Source organism: Chlorocebus sabaeus, chromosome 24, assembly GCF_047675955.1.
Source record: "Chlorocebus sabaeus isolate Y175 chromosome 24, mChlSab1.0.hap1, whole genome shotgun sequence".
In the NCBI taxonomy this organism is placed as follows: domain Eukaryota; kingdom Metazoa; phylum Chordata; class Mammalia; order Primates; family Cercopithecidae; genus Chlorocebus; species Chlorocebus sabaeus.
Window position 1 is genome coordinate 40,047,604 of NC_132927.1, and position 19,032 is coordinate 40,066,635.

At 39.2% G+C, this 19,032-nt stretch overlaps 1 protein-coding gene across 2 annotated transcripts in view; it reads right to left on the bottom strand.

Annotated features, from left to right (window-relative positions):
- Window positions 1-2,538: 2,538 nt before the first annotated feature.
- The window catches only part of SGPP1 (sphingosine-1-phosphate phosphatase 1), a 41,235-nt gene continuing 24,741 nt past the window's right edge, over window positions 2,539-19,032 (bottom strand). The window contains exons 2-3 of one of the 2 annotated variants that reach the window (XM_007986930.3): window positions 11,336-11,425; window positions 2,539-4,985 (exon numbers count right to left, since the gene is read on the bottom strand). In XM_007986930.3, coding sequence (XP_007985121.1) covers window positions 4,434-4,985; window positions 11,336-11,425 — 642 coding nt within the window. In that variant the 3' untranslated portion in view covers window positions 2,539-4,433. The remainder of the gene's footprint in view (window positions 4,986-11,335; window positions 11,426-19,032) is intronic. The other variant, XM_037984099.2, reaches the window with a different exon arrangement.

Below are 19,032 nucleotides of genomic sequence, written 5' to 3' on the forward strand. Positions count from 1 at the left end.
CCTATAATCCCAGCACTTTGGGTGGCTGAGGTTGGAGGACTGCTTCAGCCCAGGAGTTCAAGACCAGTCTAGACAACATAGTGAGACCCCATCTCTATAAAAATAGAAAAATTAGCCAGACATGGTGGTACATGGCTGTAGTCTCAGCTACTTGGGAGGTTGAGGCAGGAGGATGGATTAAGCCCAGGAGGTGGAGGCTGTAGAGAGCAGTGATCATGCCATTGCACCCCAGCCTGGGTGAGAAAGCAAGACCCTACCTCTAAAAAAAACAAATAAACACATTTATTTCCTTAAACATTTTTATTTTTTAAAAAGTTTATTTTCCTTTGAATATTCCCTCCTGTGTATCTCACAAGGAAGGCCTGTTTCCTTATAAAGTTATCTGGTGGGCCTAAAAATGAAGAGCTTTCTAAAAGTCCTTCACAATTAGTATATTAACATTTTTATTGTGCTATGTATAACTTATGTAACCACAATCAGAATTCAAATGTAAAAGTTCTTTCCTTTTTATCTTTAAGATGGAGTCTTGCTTTGTCACCCAAACTGGAGTGCAGTAGTGTGATCTCAGTTTACTGCAACCTCCACCTCCTGAGTTAAAGCAATCCTCCCATCTCAGCTTCCCGAGTAGCTGAGACTACAAGCATGTGCCACCATGCCCAGCTGTTTTTGTCTTTTTCTTTTAGTAGAGACTGGGTTCACCATGTTAGCCAGGCTGGTCTCAGACTCCTGACCTTAAGTGATCTGCCCGCCTCGGCCTCCCAAAGTGTTGGATTACAGGCGTGAGCCACCACGCCTGGCCAAATTTTTTCTTTTTAACTTACATATGTATTTCAAAAGGAATGGAAGAACTTGATCAAATAATGAGAAAATACCCAGCACAGTAATATCTACTAAGTTTAATTACTTTTTCTCAAACTGCCACCTCTTCCCTTTCTTAAAAAACCCTATCAAACAACAAAAACCCTCTTCAGAAAATCTAATGCAGCTATAAAGTAAAATGTTAAAAACTGATCCTTATTGATGTCCAGATTAAACATTTTAGTGGCCTGGTGTGGTGGCTCAAGCCTGTAATTCCAGGACTTTGGGAGGTGGAGGTGGGCGGATCACTTGAGGTCAGGAGTTCGAGAACAGCCTGGCTAACAGGTTGAAACCCCATTTCTACTAAAAATACAAAAAATAGCCAGGTGTGGTGACTTGCGTCTGTAGTCCCAGCTACTCAGCAGGCTGAGGCAGGAGAATCGCTTGAACCTGGGAGGCAGGGGTTGCAGTGAGTTGAGATGGCGCCACTGCATTCCAGCCTGGGTGACAGAGCGAGACTCTGTCTAAACCCCCCCTCCTTTTTAGAGATAGGATGTCCCTCTATTGCCCAAGCTGGAGTGTGGTGGCGTGAGCATACCTCACTGTAACCTCAAACTCCGGGGTTCAAGCATCCTCCTGTCTCAGCCTTCCAAGTAGTTAGGACTACAGGCCTATGCCACCAGGTCCAGCTAACCTTTGGTGTGTGTGTTGGCGTAGGAGGGTAGAGATGGGGTCTGGTTATGTTGCCCAGGCTGGTCTCAAACTCCTGGCCTCAAGTGATCCTCCCACCTTGGCCTCCCAAAATGCTGGGGTTACAGGCATGAACCACCAAATCTGGCCACATGTTAGGTTTTAAATCTACAATAGAATAGAATAGTTTTACCAATAAAAAACCTTTGTCATATAAAATTGTGTGATTGTATTTTTCTCCACTCCCACTGCTTCACTTGAGGAGCCTTTAAAAATTTTTGTGATTATATATTTTAAAAAATCGCTTTAGTATTTACTCATCTTTACTTAATGCTCTGTTAAAATTTGCCTTTAAGGGAATGACAGGGAGGGTGAGGGAAAATTTGCTTTTAAATTCTATTCATTTCACTGAATTCATTTTTATATTGTCTTTGAAACATATATTTAATAAACACTACTTGTAAAGAAAGCTACAAAATAAAATAAAAATAATTGTGTCAATCTTGAAGTAGCATTGTTTTATATTAGGTCATATAATTAGTTTCTGGCAGACCTGGATTTTGTAGTTCATACATCATGGCATTTTAAAATTATAAAATAAAATGTCCATATGTTTTATTCTGCTTGAAAAAGTACCTGTTCCTAGTTTTATGATTAATCCTTGACATTCACGGAAAAGCAGTAAACTACCTACAATACTATTAGTCACATTTTACTGAAACATTTTTGTCCATACGCTTTTTTACTTTTTATTTCCTTTTTAAATTTTTAAAAATTTTTTGGTTTTGTGCATAAGCTTTTTAAAAGAAATATTATGAAACTTTTTACTAAAAGTACAATGTTAGAAGTAATCATAAATGGAGGCAAAGTCAGTTTGTACCTCAAAGAATTTCTTCAATGTCTTCTATTGCCAAAACAGCACTTTGATTTTGAACAAAATGCTTCAGAGGAAATATGTGCTAGAATGAAAATCCAAGACATATTTTTTTAAATCTCTACCAGATAAAACAGAAACAATTGCCCGGAAGGCAAACAAAACAAAGCAAAACCTTCAATCTTCAATTTGGCTTTTATTTTAAAATACACTTAGCATAGAAGTGTCATAGGACAGAAAAAAATAAAACACAAAGAAATGGAACATTTTCAAATACTTTTTAAGCTAGACATAAAAATCAACAGGATAGCATTGGCCCAAATTATGGGAAACAGTCCCCAAAATTCAACTCATTAAACATACATTTTGAAAGTAAAGCTCTTTTCACATTTTCCAAGGTGCCGACATTTTCCTACATGCCTTGGTTTCCTTTTAATAAGTGTAAATTTAGTTGCTTTACTTAAAATTATCAGCTTCAGTTTCGATAAAAATTACCATGCTCCTAAATTCTCAATCAGAATTATAAAAATATGAGCTCAAATAGTTATGGTGCCCAAAATAGAAACATCTGAAGTGATAGTTCTGGATAATCATATAGATATTGCACTAAAATCAGTAATTTCATACCTGGTATTCATTTATATGGAAAGTTAATCCTCTTCTTTATGAAAAACTTTCTATAAATACACTTAATGCTAACATAAGTACAACCACACTTCAAAATATAAAGGCACAGACAGAAAAAAGAATAGTTTAATACTATACACAAATGTTCCACTGTGAAAATAATAGAAAGTTGAAAAAATAATAGGATCTAAAATACTGATACTAATTTTAGGTTTTATAATTTACCTTAAGTAGCCAATAAATGGGTATTAAAAGTTAACAGTGCTAAATCCAATCCTTTCCAAATTATTTAGAAAAATGCTTTCTTTACATATGAAGTATGTGCATTGTCCCATCTGTAAATTTCAACTACATTTTCACTCACTGGAAATACCTACCTGCAATATAAACAATCAAGACAATGTACAAAAAATATATCCTGTTCTTATAACTTACAATGCACACAAAAATACCTACAAAAAGGGAAGTATTTATCCATTTAGCTTTATAATAAATTGGTGAGAAAGTTTAGCCCATTCCACATTTCTTTCCAAATAAAGGCTAAAGAGTTAAGGGCAATTTACTTTTATGCCTGTCGCCTTGACACACATGTTTTAAAATATTTGCTTGATTATATGTAACTTAAGATAAAGTTAATGTCTTATTTTTACATCACAGTATACATAGCATTTCTTAATTTAGCAACAGAAAGGCACAATTAGCAAGCAATAAAATTCAGTACCTGAATTATTAAACTGACGTCCAGAATAGTTGCAAATAAAGTACATTCAAAACAGTATACAGAACTTAAATAAAAAAGAATCCAAAAACTTATGTTTTCAAAAATTTGGTCCATTAAAAATGCCTCCCATGTTCAACATCATGGGTAACATGAAAGGTAATGGCAGTGTAAAAACAGGCAGTAAATCAATGTATAGTAGCATATGCATTCTGCTCTAGTAATTACGCAATTCAATTAGGAAACGGCTCCCACAGTAAATAAATGTTAAATATATCTGTTAATAACAACATACCTGTATTTAGTTCAAATACACAGGCACAACTGTTTGCATATTATTATCGATTTTATAATACACTCCCATAGTTTAAAAAAACACTTAGGTACATTATTTTATATATAATATATATCAGATATATAATTGCATATTATGTACCTTATATATATTATATATAAGTTGAATCCATAATACAAAACTCTCCAAACATTACATGAACATTCTAAATGGATACTTATCATTTTCTCAGTATTGAAATAGCTCAGCTCACCTAAATCAGTATCTGGATGTGCAATGATAAAATGCACTGACTCTTAAGAATTTACTTAAATAATTATTTAAGTTAAATTCCTGCAAAAGTCTAATTCTGACCTGGCTTTTACCTGGAATATATTTTTAGGTATCAGTAACTGATACCCTCCTTTCTTATCATAAACAATATTTCTCCATCAAGAGATACCAATAAAGAAAAATATGTAAGGAACAAAAAATGTGATGGAGAAACCAACCATTCCATAGGTAATATACCGATAAGGAAGTTCAACTTCCATGTGCTGTCTTGCTTTTCGAATATCATCACACGGTATATTGAAGATTTTGCAGGCTAAAGGAATGGTGATCTTTTTCATTACATCTCTGACTATTAGTACAAATACCATCCCTATGAGGATCCGCAATATGGCTTTTCCAAACAGAGTCATAGTAATGGGGGGCCCAGCTAAAGGTAATATATCTAGAGAAGGATCTAATACTAGACCCATGTTATAAGTAACATGAGATCCACATGCAATTCCAGCACCACTTCCTAGAATCTCAGCTGTGTCTCCTCGGGACGTGCTCCAGGTGTCAAGAGTGAAAGAAAAGATCCCCAAAGCTAAATGAAGCCCGATGATGATTAACGGAGCGTATTTGTGAGTTTGGTTGAAGTTGTCAATCAGGTCCACAAATGGATAGAAGACAGCTAAGATTAAAATGGTATATAGGAATCCAGCAATAATATCCTAGGAAAAGATAAAAGTATTGTTGTTTAGTATAATACTGAACATTTTTGGCATTTAAAAAATAATTTATATTTAACATTTCAAATGTTGAATATATATAAATTTTTTAAAGTTGTCAAATTCTCAAAGTAAACTTTATTAATGAACCATATAGGAGGCACCAAAAACTGTATTAATAGTAAAAAGATTTTTATTTTCATAATTCTAACTCTTTTATAAATTAACTACATATATAACATCCACAAATTTATATTCAAATTCTGAACAACAAACTATGCTAAAATTGTGTAGTTTTGATTTCTGGGGAAAAGTAAACTTATTATTCAAAGAAATGGTTTTCATTTTCATGTTTATATACGTAATTATCTCCATGACCACAGAGGATATACAGCCAAGGTAATTTTCTTTTCTCATTCATTCATTCATGGAACAAATATTTATGACTACCAACCCCTATTTTAGGGGTTGAGGATACACTGCTTTAAAAAATGACAAGAATGTGGCTGGGCGCGGTAGCTCACGCCTGTAATCCCAACCCTTTGGAAGGCTGAGATGGGCGGATCACTTGAGGCCAGGAGTTCAAGACCAGCCTGGGTAACATAGTGAAACCCTGTCTCTACTAAAAATGCAAAAATTAGCCAGGTATGGTGGCTCCAGCCTGTGGTCCCAGCTACCTGGGGATGGAGGCATGAGAATCGCTTGAACCCAGAAGTGGAGGTTGCAGAGAGCCAAGATCATGCCATTGCACTCCAGCCTGAGTAACAGAGCGAGACTGTCGATAACCACATAAGAAAGCAGATAAATACTACAATTTCAGATTGTTATGAATCTTATGAAGAAACTAAAACAGGACAATTGAATAGTATGATGAAGGACCCGATTACTGATTAAGGAAGCCTGTCTGAGGGTGGTGACACTTGAGTACAGATCTGATTCTAAAGGGAGCCTATATTTAGAGGCAGAAGAAATGTGTTCCAGGTAGAGGGAATATCAAGTGCAAAGGCTTTTGTAGGCTAGGTAAGAGAGTAGATATCATTTCAAAAGTGATAGGAGCTGGGTGCAGGGGCTCATGCCTATAATCCCAACACTTTGTCGAAACTGCTTGAGCCCAGGAGTTGGAGACCAGGCTGGGCAACATAGTGAGACTTCGTCTCTTAACAACAAAAAGAGAGGCCGGGTGCAGTGGCTCACACCTGTAATCCCAGCACTTTGGGAAGCTGAGGCGGTGGACTACCTGAGGTCAAGAGTTCAAGACCAGCCTGGCCAACTTGGTAAAACCCCGTCTCTACTAGAAATACAAAAGAAAATTAGCTGTGTGTGGTGGTGCACACCTATAATCCCAACTACTCGAGAGGCTGAGACAAGAGAATCGCTTGAACCCGGGAGGCGGAGGTTGTGGTGAGTCGAGATCGTGCCACTGCATTCCAGCCTGGACAAGAGCGAAACTCCATCTTGAAAATACACAAATAAATACATAACTACATACATATAAAAATTAGCTCAGCATGGTGGCACGCATTTGTAATCCCAGCTACTTGGGAGGCTGAGACAGGAGAATTGCCTGAACCTGGGAGGTGGAGGTTGCAGGGAGCCGAGATGGTGCCACTGCACTCCAGCCGGGGTGACAGAGTGAGACAATGTCTCAAAAAAACAAAACAAAACAAAACAAAAATTAAAAAAAAGAATTGACAACTGTAACTTGATGATGGATTGAATGTGAAAAAGAGCATGAAAGAGGAATCAAAGATGGTTCCTAGTTTTAGGCAGGAGCAACTGTGTAGATTTGATAGATGGTTTACTTGAGGAAACAAAGCTATTAAATAACTTTCTGAATCATTCCTGACAACATACAAAAATGTTCCCTATTTCTACCTGATAACAAAACAAAACCCTATGATCTACTCTCTATTACTGAAAAACTTATCAATGTTTGTATTCACTGTCTCTACTTCCTTGCCTCCGATTTTTCTCTAAACTCACCACTACACTGAAACCACTTTTCTCATGGATACTAGTGGTCTTCAAAAAAAATGGTCATTTTTTTTTTCTTTTTTTTTCCAGACACAGTCTCGCTCTGTTGCCCAGGCTGGAGTACAGTGGCGCGATCTCAGCTCACTGCAACCTCCGCCTCCCGGGTTCACGCCCTTCTCCTGCCTCAGCCTCCAGAGTAGCTGGGACTACAGGTGCCTGCCTCCATGCCTGGCTGTTTTTATTGTATTTTTAGTGGAGACGGGGTTTCACCGTGTTAGCCAGGATGGTCTCGATCTCCTGACCTCGTGATCCACCCGCCTAGGCCTCCCAAAGTGCTGGGATTACAGACCTGAGCCACTGCACCCAGCCAGGTCATTAAGGTCATTTCTTTTTTTTTTTTTTTTTTTTTCACTCTGTCGCCTAGGCTGGAGTGCAGTGGCGTGATCTAGGCTCACTGCAAGCTCCGCCTCCCGGGTTCACGCCTTTCTCCTGCCTCAGCCTCCCCAGTAGCTGGGACTACAGGCGCCCGCCACCACACCTGGCTAATTTTTTGTATTTTTAGTAGAGACAGGGTTTCACCGTGTTAGCCAGGATGGTCTTGAACTCCTAATGTCGTGATCTGCCCGCCTCAGTCTCCCAAAGTGCTGGGATTACAGGTGTGAGCCACTGCACCCGCCACGGCCAGGTCATTTCTGGGTCATTTCTGTACAATATTCAATAAAGGTAAGCAACAGACTAGTTGCTTAATGTTTGTGTCTTAAAATTTTTTATTACATAGGATTTAATACATAGCAAAATACACATAGAATGTACATGAAACTATAAAATTCCTATCTATGAAATCACTTCCCAACAAAAGAACTATAATATTACAAGTATTGTCAAATCTACTGTGTGTTTCTCAACCTATCACTCTGCATTCCTCCCTGGAGGCAATTTGCAAGCATGAATTTTGGCTTAATAAATACCTGGGATTTTTTGTTTATTTTGTTTTGTTTTGTGTTTGTAGATACCAGGTTTCACCAGGTTGCCGAGACTGGTCTTGAACTCCTGGGCTCAAGTGATCCACCTACCTTGGCCTCCCAAAGAGCTAGGATTACAGGTATGAGCCACTGGGCCCAGCCATAAATATCTATTTTTAAAAATAGTTTTACCACATATCTTCAAGCAAAATAGTATCTAGTTTGGTCTGGTACGGTGGCTCATGCCTGTAATCCCAGCACTTTGGGAGGCCAAGGTGGGAGGATCACCTGAGGTCAGGAGTTCAGACCAGCCTGGCCAACATAGTGAAACCCTATCTCTATTAAAAATACAAAATTAGCCGGATGTGGCGGCACGTGCCTGTAATCCCAGCTGCTCTGGAAGCTGAGGCAGGAGAATCACTTAGAACCCGCGAGGTGGAGTCTGCAGTGAGCTGAAATTACACCACTGCACTCCAGCCTGGGCGACAAAGCAAGATTGTCTCAAAAAAAAAAAAAATGATCTAGTTTTGCTTCTTTCTGAGCTTTGCTAAAATGTTACAGCAGTCTATTTTGATCTGCTTTTTACACTTAAGATTCATTCATTATCTTATATGTAGTTATTGGTCATTCACTTTCACAATCATGCAATATTTTGCTGCATGATTATACAATTTATTGGTTTTCCCACTTATGGTCATTTAAGTTGTTTTCAGGTTTTAGATTAATTGATTAGGGTTGAACTTGAATGCTTCTGTTTTTTGTTTTGTTTTGTTTTGTTTTTTGAGACAGGGTCTGTCGTCCAGGCTGGACTGCGGTGACACAGTCTCAGCTCACTGCAACCTCCACCTCAAGTTGTCCTCCCCACTTCAGCCTCCTGAGTAACTGGGACTACAAGCATGCATCACCATGCCCTGCTAGGCTAATTTTTGTATTTTTTGTAGACGAGGTTTTGCCATGTTGCCCAGGCTGGTTTCCAACTCCTGAGCTCAAGCAATCCACCTGCCTCGGCCTCCCACAGTGTTGGGATTACAGGTGTGAGCCACTGTGCCCAGCTGGGCTATTCCTTTTCTATGCAATAAAAACTGTGTCATGAAATGACAGGGTCCGCAGTTACAGTGCTTGAAGCCATTGTTCAAAAAGATATATAACTCCAAATCAGAATACTTTGGAATATAAGAGTAGTTGGAGAGGGCTGGGTGCAGTGGCTCACGCCTGTAATCCCAGCACTTTGGGAGGCCGAGGCAGGTGGATCACCTGAGGTCAGGAGTTCAAGACTAGCCTGACCAACGTGGAGAAACTCTGTCTCTACTAAAAATACAAAAATTAGCTGGGCGTAGTGGTGCATGCCTGTAATCCCAGCTACTCAGGAGGCTGAGGCAGGAGAATCACTTGAACCCGGGAGGCGGAGGTTGTGGTGAGCCAAGATTGTGCCATTGCACTCCAGCCTGGGCAACAAGAGTGACACTCTGACTCACCAAAAAAAAAAAAAAAAAAAAAAGAATAGCTGGAGAAGAAGATACAGATAATTATGAAAGAGAATACAGTTGAACATTCAACTATAAAATGTTGGGGAAATAGATTATGTTTTTTGTTCAACCTCAAATATTTTTTGGATGAATGAACAAATCCTTCACATGAATTTGTTTAATCTAGCAGAATCTACCAAATTACTTGTAAATGAATATCTTTCCTCTTTTTAAATGATGTATTACATTACAGATATAAGAAAATATTTTATATATTTATTTATTTATTTGAGACTGAGTCTCATTCTGTCCCTCAGGCTGGAGTGCAGTGGCAGCATCTCAGCTCACTGCAACCTCTACCTCCCAGCTTCAAGCAATTCTCCTGTTTCAGCCTCCCAAGTACCTGGGATTGTAGGTGTATGCCACCAACCACACTCAGCTAATTTTTGTATTTTTAGTAGAGAGGGGGTTTCACCACATTGGCCAGGCTGGTCTCGAACTCCTGACCTCACGTAATCTGCCCACCTTGACCTCCCAAAGTGCTGGGGTTACAGGTGTGAGCCACTGTGTCCAGCCATGAAAAACATTTTTAAAAATTTATTTAGATATAAAACACATTTTGACTGATAGTCTCCTCTTCTACAAAAGTAAGTAAAGTTACTTAAAATTAAAATTGTGTTCTCTTTATTTAAATAAATGATTCCTTTTATAACAGGTCAAGGAAAGATATTACACAATCCATTAACAAAATGTTTACGCTTAATCTTAGCCAAAAGGCTGAGAGGTGATCAATTAACAAAATGTTTAAGAAAGTATCGACTAAAGCAATAAATATCATGTGTGCATTCCAACTCTTAGAAGGATATATAAAGCATTTCATAACTGAATTTTGCCTATCATTAAGTTTCATTTAATGCTAGATCCCAAAATGTATTTATAGACTATTTCTTTTTGTCTTAGAATTATCTTTCCTACCTATATTTCAGGCAAACTATTATATATTCTTTGAGATTCTCCTGAGGCATCTACCTTCTCCATAAACTTTCTTTTCCTACCATGTAATAAGAAATTTTCTCTTCTTTGATTCCACTGCATCCTCCACATACCTGCCATGACAGTTTTCCATTCTTTGCTTGTCTGTTTCTCCAGGAGACCAAAAGTTCATAACCCTTGCTGTATATTAAAATCAAGTGGAGAACTTGGTAAAAATACTGATGCCTGGGACAATATTCAGAGATTATGATTGAACTGAAGTGGGGGTGGGGCATCAGTATTTCTAAAAAATCTTCCCGGTGATTCTAATGTACACCCCTGGTTGAAAACAACTGCATTACGTTGTTTTATTACATATTGCATATTTAGATTGTGACTACTCAAAGGCAAAGACTTTGCCTTATTTATACCTACATTTTCAGTGCATGAAAAATAAGTAAGCAGGAAATAAATGTTTGGTTAGTTAAATTAAGACAGTTAATTCTTTAAAAATAAAAAACAAAAAGAGGAAGAAAAAAAAAGAAGAAAGGAAGAAAGAAAAAGATAGTTAAGGTATTCTTTAGACTCATCACATTGACTACGTAATCCTGCCTGACAAGAGCTCTATAAGAGAAGCAGATGATATATAATTTATTGAAGGCATTTTTGGAGAATAACAACCTTCTGTAATAATACCAACATTATTATACTTTCACCATGGCCAACACGGTGAAACCCCGTTTCTACTAAAAATACAAAAATTAGCAGGGCACGGTGGCGTGCACCTGTAATCTCAGCTACTTGGAAGAATCTCTTGAACTCAAGAGATGGAAGGTGCAGTGAGCTGAGATCACACCTCTGCACTTCAGCCTGGGTGACAGAGCAAGATGCCATTTCAAAAACAAACAAACAAAACCAGTATCTTTGAGATTATATACTCAATGTAATCACATAGATTCTTGTTCTTCATTTTCCTTACCAGAATGGAGTGCATTCCCATGTAAATTCTACTTAGGCAAACTAGAGAACACCAGCAGGGAATAAGAATCAGTCCATATATAAGAGGATACTAAAGGGGAAAAAAGGAAAATCAGTTAAACAAATTTAAGTTAGATATAAACAAATAAAATACAAATCAAATCACTATTCTGTAAACTCCACTAAAACAAGAAATTTGTGTTTTTACTCCCCATTATATTCCCAGCACCTAACCCTGAGTATGGCACATAGCAGACATTCAAGAAATACTTTTGCACAGATGAATGAAATCTCATGTGTCTACATTCTTATTGTGGGAACTGGCTCATTTCTGCTTCTACAATGAAGATTCAATCACTGGCATGGTATAGAGGGAGGAGGACAGGTAAGAGACATACTTTCAATATGGCCACCAAAATGAAAGGGCCTCTGGAATAGTACCTGAATCTGGTCCATGTAAATGTCTTCAGTTGTCTGGGGAGGAGGATTGGCATTATCTCTCTCTCACTTCATCAGTGACTGCTATCTGCAATTTATATTGCTATTCCCCTACCTTGTATTCAGTATTCAACATTTTGTACTTAGCTTTTCACTTTCGCCCATCGACTAAAATTTCAAATAGTCCCCTTACTGAGAAAAATTTTTGTGGAATACTGGGAACAGAAATCATAAAAGGGAAAAAGCATAAACAGAAAGTGTAGACAATTCTTGGTATCAATGGCACTAGTGGAAGAGTTGGCTGTGAAATGTCCTGAGATTGGAGAGAAAGAGGAAAGGATAGGATGGGCATGGTGGTAAGTTTGTAAAGGGAAGAAGGGAGGGCACATTTGGGGCCGTTTATGCCTGATAACTTCAAATTTCTCAATGAAACTGAAGCCAAGGTGGTTAGGGAAGTTGGGTTGAAATAAAGGAACAAAGGATTTAAGTAAGCTTGTAACAAGAGTAGAAAATATTTAGTACACAATTGTTGTTGTTTGGTGGTTTGTTTTGTTTTTTTTTTGTTTTTTAGAGAGGGTCTATGTTGCCCAGGTTGGAGTACTAAGGCTATTCCCAGGTGTGATAATAGCGTACTACCACCTTCAACTCCTGGACCCAAGTGATCCTCCTGCCTTGGCCTCCTGAGTAGCTGGAACTAGAGGCAGAGTTGTTTTGTTGTTGTTGTTGTTTACATATCTACTACATTTAACGTGGTCCCTCACTTTCTCCTTGAAACTCTAAATATCCTTGATAGTCATAGCTTCATACTCTCCTGGTTCCCCTTTTACCATTTTTTTGTTGCATTTCCCACACAAGAGCGTATCTTCCTCTTTTTGTTCTTTAAACATTAGTATAAAGAAGGATTCTGTCCTTAGTAGTTGCTGACAGTCTTACCTTTTTCTTTCTTCTTCTTCTTCTTTTTTTTTTTTTTTTTGAGACAGGGTCTTACTCTGTCACCAAGATTGATGTTCAGCAGCACAATCATGGCTCACTGCAGCCTCAACCTCCCAGGCTTAAGCGATCCTCCTGCCTCAGGCTCCCAAGCAGCTAGGACTACAGATGGGATCTCAAACTCCTGAGTTCAAGCGATCCACACACCTTGGCCTCGCAAAGTACTGAGATTACAGGCGCAGTAAACCAATGCACCTGGCCCCCTTTCTTATTTTTTAACTATTACTAGGCATGCTGAAGACCTACCCATTTCCCTGGGTTTAAGAAGCATATATCCAACTCTGCACATTATCTCCACCTTGAGGTCCCCATGGCGGTAAACCCATTTACACCTCAAACCAAACTCATGTCCTATCACCCACACTTGTTCCTCCTCTGATATTCCCTATTTCATTTGGAAACACCAAAAACCATGTAATCCAAATGAGAAACATGAATTATCCCGAATTCTTTCCTTAGCTATTGCATTCAACCAATAATCAAGTTTTACTAATTTTACATTCTAAATATTTCTTGGGAGAATAATTATATTCTTTTCTGGGAGCATAAGTTTTTATTCTTGCCAGAGGAGGCACTAAATAATAAACACAAAAATATGCAAATGATATGATATGTAAATATGTATAAGTGACTTACGCCACTTTCAATCTTCCTTTGAACTCTCTCTTTCCTATAGATGTGACCCTGGGAAACCACATGTTGAGATGCATCACAAGATGGGCAAGCTTCCATCAGCCTAGGTCCTTGTGGGTCAAAGTGGACAAAGCTGATTGCCAACTCATAATGGATTTGTAACACAAGAATCTTTTTTTTTCGAGACAGGGTCTCGCTCTGTTGCCCAGGCTGGAGTGCAGTGGCGTGATCTTGGCTCACTGCAACCTCCACCTCTCAGACTCAAGCGACCCTCCTACCTCAGCCTACAGAGTAGCTGGGACTAGAGGTGTGCCACCACATCCAGCTAATTTTTTTTTTTTTAAATATTTGGCAGAGACAGGGTCTCACCATGTTGCCCATGACTGGTCTTAAATTCCTGGGCTCAAGCGATTCACCCGCCTTGGCCTCCCAAAATGCTGAGATGAGAGGCATGAGCCACCACTCCTGGCCAAGATACAAGATTTTGTTGTGTTAAGTCATTGCAATTTGGGGATTAAGTCATTGCCACAGTATAAACAAGCCTATCTTAATTAAAACAGAAATAAAAATAGGGTCGAGTTTCAGAGTGTAAATGGGACAGGTTACAGTATTAAATAGAAGATAGTCAGCATAGGCTTTATTGAGAAGTTGAGACTGAGGCAAGACGGAATGGTGGTGAGGTGAGTATACTTGCCAAGGAGATTATCTGTGGGAATAGCATATACTAGGCAGGGGAATCAGTGAACAAAGTGTCTGATCACCAAGTATGACTGGCAAGGAGGCTAGCTAGCTGTGGCCATAGTAGAGAGGGCAAGTAGAAGAGGTTAGGGAGGTAATGCGTGGCCAGATCAAGTAGAGCCTGGGAGGCCACCATAAGAAATCTGGCTTCTACTGTTAATCAAATGGGGAGCCACTGCAGGGTTTTGAGTAAAGCTGCTATGTAGAAATTAAATTTTAAGAGAGCAAGCTGAAAACAGGGAGACCAGTTAGGAGGCTGTTGGTATAATCTGGGTGAGAGGTAACAGTGGTGTCTGTTTCTACAGCAGGGACTTGAACCTTTAAAGTCTTTAAAAATCTTTAAAGTCTAATTTTTAAAAAGCTGTTGACAGCAAAAAAAAAAAAAAAAAAAAAAAGAACCAAAGAAGAAGAAAAAAAATCAACTTAAAAAAAAATCTTTCTACGCTTCCTTCTCTTTTTTAACTTGGACCCTATAAGGAAGTAAAAATGTACAGAATTACTGATAAGAGTTCTTCATACACAACAGACTGAAGAAAAAATCACCTATAGAGTCTCAGAAGCTAGAGCTGAAGGTAGGGAGGGGAAAGGTAGAGCTTTTCAACAGGAGCAATGAAACCAAGTATGACTTAACCCACATTTATTCAATTTTACTATGTCCAAGGAGTTTAAAAAGGAGAGTTGGAATGTTCTCAAGCCAGATGCAGAGGCTAAAGAAGCTGAGGCTTTCTTTTCCTCTGCTCCATGGCACCTTCAGATTTCACTGGGGTGAGGTGATTAAAGAAAACAAAATAAGTCATTTTTATTGATTGACTTTTTTTGGTCATTAGTCTCTACCTTTATGATAGGTTCTCTAGATTTTTTTATGGAAAAAAACATTTTGGGGCCAAGCACGGTGGCTCATGCCTATAATCTCAGCAGTACTTTGGGAGGTCGAGGCAGGCGGATCACTTGAGATCAGGAGTTCGAGACCAGCCTGGCCAACAGGGTGAAACCTCGTCTCTACTAAAAATACAAAAATTATCCAGGTGTAGTGGCACCCACCTGTAGTCCAAGCTACTTGGGAGGCTGAGGCATGAGAATCGCTTGAACCTGGGAGGTGGAGGTTACAGTGAGCCAAGATCACGCCACTGCACTCCAGCCTGGGTGATGACATGAGACTATGTCTTTAAAAAAAAAAATTAAATACATTTAAAAAAAACAAAACATTTTGGGGAACACTTGATCTAGTTTTGACATGATGACTTTCATATTTACTCCCCATTGAATAACAGAATTCTGAACTTTTAAGTGTCTAAAGAATTTCATCAGTAAGCAGACAAAAAAGATTACAGATCTTAATGACTAAAGGAAATAATAAATTAGATAAAGTGATTTTTTTTTTACTGTGCCTAATTTATAAATTAAACTTCACCACAGATACATATGTACAGGAAAAAAAAGTATATATAGGGTTGAGTACTATCCACAGTTTCAGGCACCTACTGGGGGTCGTGGAACATATCTTCTGCTGATGAGGGGGGCTACTACATCCCTATTCACAGATGAAGTGATCCTAAAGACAGAAAATCCAAATAATCCATAAAGAAAACATATTAGAATTAATAAATGAATTCAGCAAAGTTGCAGGGTATAAGATCAACACTCACAAATCAGCTGTGTTTCTATACACCAGCAATTAAAAAATCCTAAAATGAAAGTAAGAAAAATAATTCCACTTTCAGTAGCATCCTAAAGAATACAATACCTATACCTAGGAATAAATTTAACTAAGGAAGTGAAAGGTTTGTCCACTGAAAACTATAAAACATTACTGAAAGAAATTAAAGACCTAATTAAGGCCAGGTGCAGTGGCTCACACCTATAATCCCAGCACTTTGGGAGGCCGAGGCGGGCAGATCACAAGGTCAAGAGATCGAAACCTGGCCGGGTGCACTGGCTCAAGCCTGTAATCCCAGCACTTTGGGAGGCTGAGACGGGCGGATCACGAGGTCAGGAGATCGAGACCATCCTGGCAAACATGGTGAAACCCCGTCTCTACTAAAAAATACAAAAAACTAGCCGGGCGAGGTGGTGGGCGCCTGTAGTCCCAGCTACTCGGGAGGCTGAGGCAGGAGAATGGCGTAAACCTGGGAGGCAGAGGTTGCAGTGAGCTGAGATCCAGCCACTGCACTCCAGCCTGGGCAACAGAGCGAGACTCCGTCTCCAAGAAAAAAAAAAAAAAAAAAAAGAGATCGAAACCATCCTGGCCAACCCGGTGAAACCCCGTCTCTACTAAAAACACAAAAATTAGCTGGGCATGGTGGCATGTGCCTATAATCCCAGTTACTCGGGAAGCTGAGGCAGAAGAACTGCTTGAACCCGGGAGGCGGAGATTGCAGTGAGCTGAGATTGCACCCCTGCACTCCAGCCTGGCAACAGAGCGAGAGAGAGACTGTCTCAAAATAAAAAAAAAGGACCTAATTAATGAAAAGACATCTCATGTTTATGGATTAGAAGACATAATACATTAAAACTTAATATGTTAAGATAGCACTATTATCTAAAGTGATCTAGAGTCAATGTTTTTTTTTTTTTGGTTGGGGGTGGGGAGTGGAGTCTTGCTTTATCACCCAGGCTGGAGTATAATTTAGCAGTGGTTCAATCATAGTTCACCATAGCCTCCAACTCCTGGACTCATGCGATCCTCCTGCTGCAGCTTCCCATGTAGCTGGGACTACAGGTGTGTACCACCATACCCTGCTAATTTTTTAATGTTTTATAGAGATGGGGGTCTCATTATGTTGCCTGGGCTCAATTCCTGGGCTCAAACTCCTGGGCTCAAGTGATCCTCCCATTTTAGCCTCCCAAAGCACTGGAATTACAGGCCTAAGCCACCATGCCCAGCCCTTCTGTCAAAGTTCTAATTGCATTTTTGCAGATACTGAAAAGCTGATCCTCAAATTTATATGGAATTGCAAAACATCCTGAAGAGCCAAAACAATACTAAAAAAGAACAACAACGTGGAAGGACTCATATTTTTCGATTTCAAAATTTACTACAGTATTCAAAACAGTGTGGTACTGACATAAGGTCAGACATACAGACCAGTGAAATAGAATTGTGGGCCCCAAGCTAAACCCATATACCTGTGGTTAACTGATTTTTCAATAAGAATGTCAAGACCATTAAATAGGTAAAGAAGACCGGGTGCGGTGGCTCAAGTCTGTAATCCCAGCACTTTGGGAGGCCGAGATGGGCGGATCACGAGGTCAGGAGATGGAGACCATCCTGGCTAACACGGTGAAACCCCATCTCTACTAAAAAATACAAAAAACTAGCCAGACGAGGTGGCGGGCGCCTGTAGTCCCAGCTACTTGGAAGGCTGAGGCAGGAGAATGGCGTAAACCCGGGAGGCAGAGCTTGCAGTGAGCTGAGATCTGGCCACTGCACTCCAGCCTGGGTGACAGAGCAAGACTCCGTCTCAAAAAAAAAAAAAAAAGAAAAGAAAAAAAAAATAGGTAAAGAATAGTCTCTTTAACAAACAGTGCTAGGACTTCTAAATATCTATATGCAAAATGATGAAGTTGGACTTCTATCTCATACCATATATGCACTCAAAATGGGTCAACAACTTAAATATCAGAGCTAAAAACTTTTAGAAGAAAACACAGGCCAGGTGTGGTGACTCACACCTGTAATTCCAGCACTTCGGGAGGCCAAGGCAGAAGGACTGCTTGAGCCCCGGTGTTCAAGACCAGCCTGGACAACCTTACTCAGCCTCAACCAGGCTGAGTAAGACCCTGACTCAATAAAGAAAGAAAATCTAAAAAAACATTTTTGAAAAGAAAACACAGGGATAAATCTTTATGACTCTGGATTAGGCAACAGATTCTTAACTATGACACCAAAAACATGTGTAACAAAATAAAAACATAGGTAAACTGGAATTTCATCAAAACTTACAACTCGGCTGGGTGTGGTGGCTCAGGCCTGTAATCTCAGCATTTTGGAAGCCTAGGCGGGAAGATCACTTGAGGTCAGGAGTTCAAGACCAGCCTGGCCAACATGGTGAAACTCTGTCTCTACGAAAAATACAAAAAATGAGCCAGGCGTGGTGATGTGTGCCTATAGTCCCAGCTACTCGGGAGGCTGAGGTGGAAGACTCGCTTGAACCCGGGAGGTGGGGGTTGCAGTGAGCTGAGATCATGCCATTGAATTCTAGTCTGGGTGACAAAGTGAAACCCTGTCTCAAAAAATGGGAAATGAAAATCAAAATCACAGTGAGGTACAACTTCATACTCCACTAGGATAGCTATAATAATTAACAGAAAGAAAAAAGACAGGAAAGTAACAAGTATTGGTGAGGATGTGGGGAAACTGCAAGCTTTGTACATTGCTGTTGGGATGTAAAATGATGCAGCTGCTATGAAAAGCAGTTTAGCAGTTCCTCAAAAAGTTAAACACGGAATTACCATATGACTTACACATTTCCACTTTTAACTATATCCCCCAAAGAAATGAAAACCAGTACTCAAACAGATACATTTATACCATTTATACATATGTTCATACCAGTACTATTCACAATAACCAAAAGGCAGGCATAGCCCAAGTGTTCATCAACAGATGAATGGGTAAAAAATTTGTGGTATATACAAACAATGTAGTAGTAGTCAACACAAAAGGGATGAAGTATTGATGCATGCTACAACACGGATGAACTTCAAAAACATTATGTTAAGTGAATAAAGCCAGACACCAAAGGTCACATATTATACAATTTCATTTATATGAAATATCCAAAATAGGTAAATCTATAGAGCCAAAACATGGATGGCTGCCAGGAGTCAGGGGGGAGAGAGAAAGGGGGAGCAAATGCTTAATGGGTAGAGGGTTCCCTTTTGGGATGATGAAAGTGT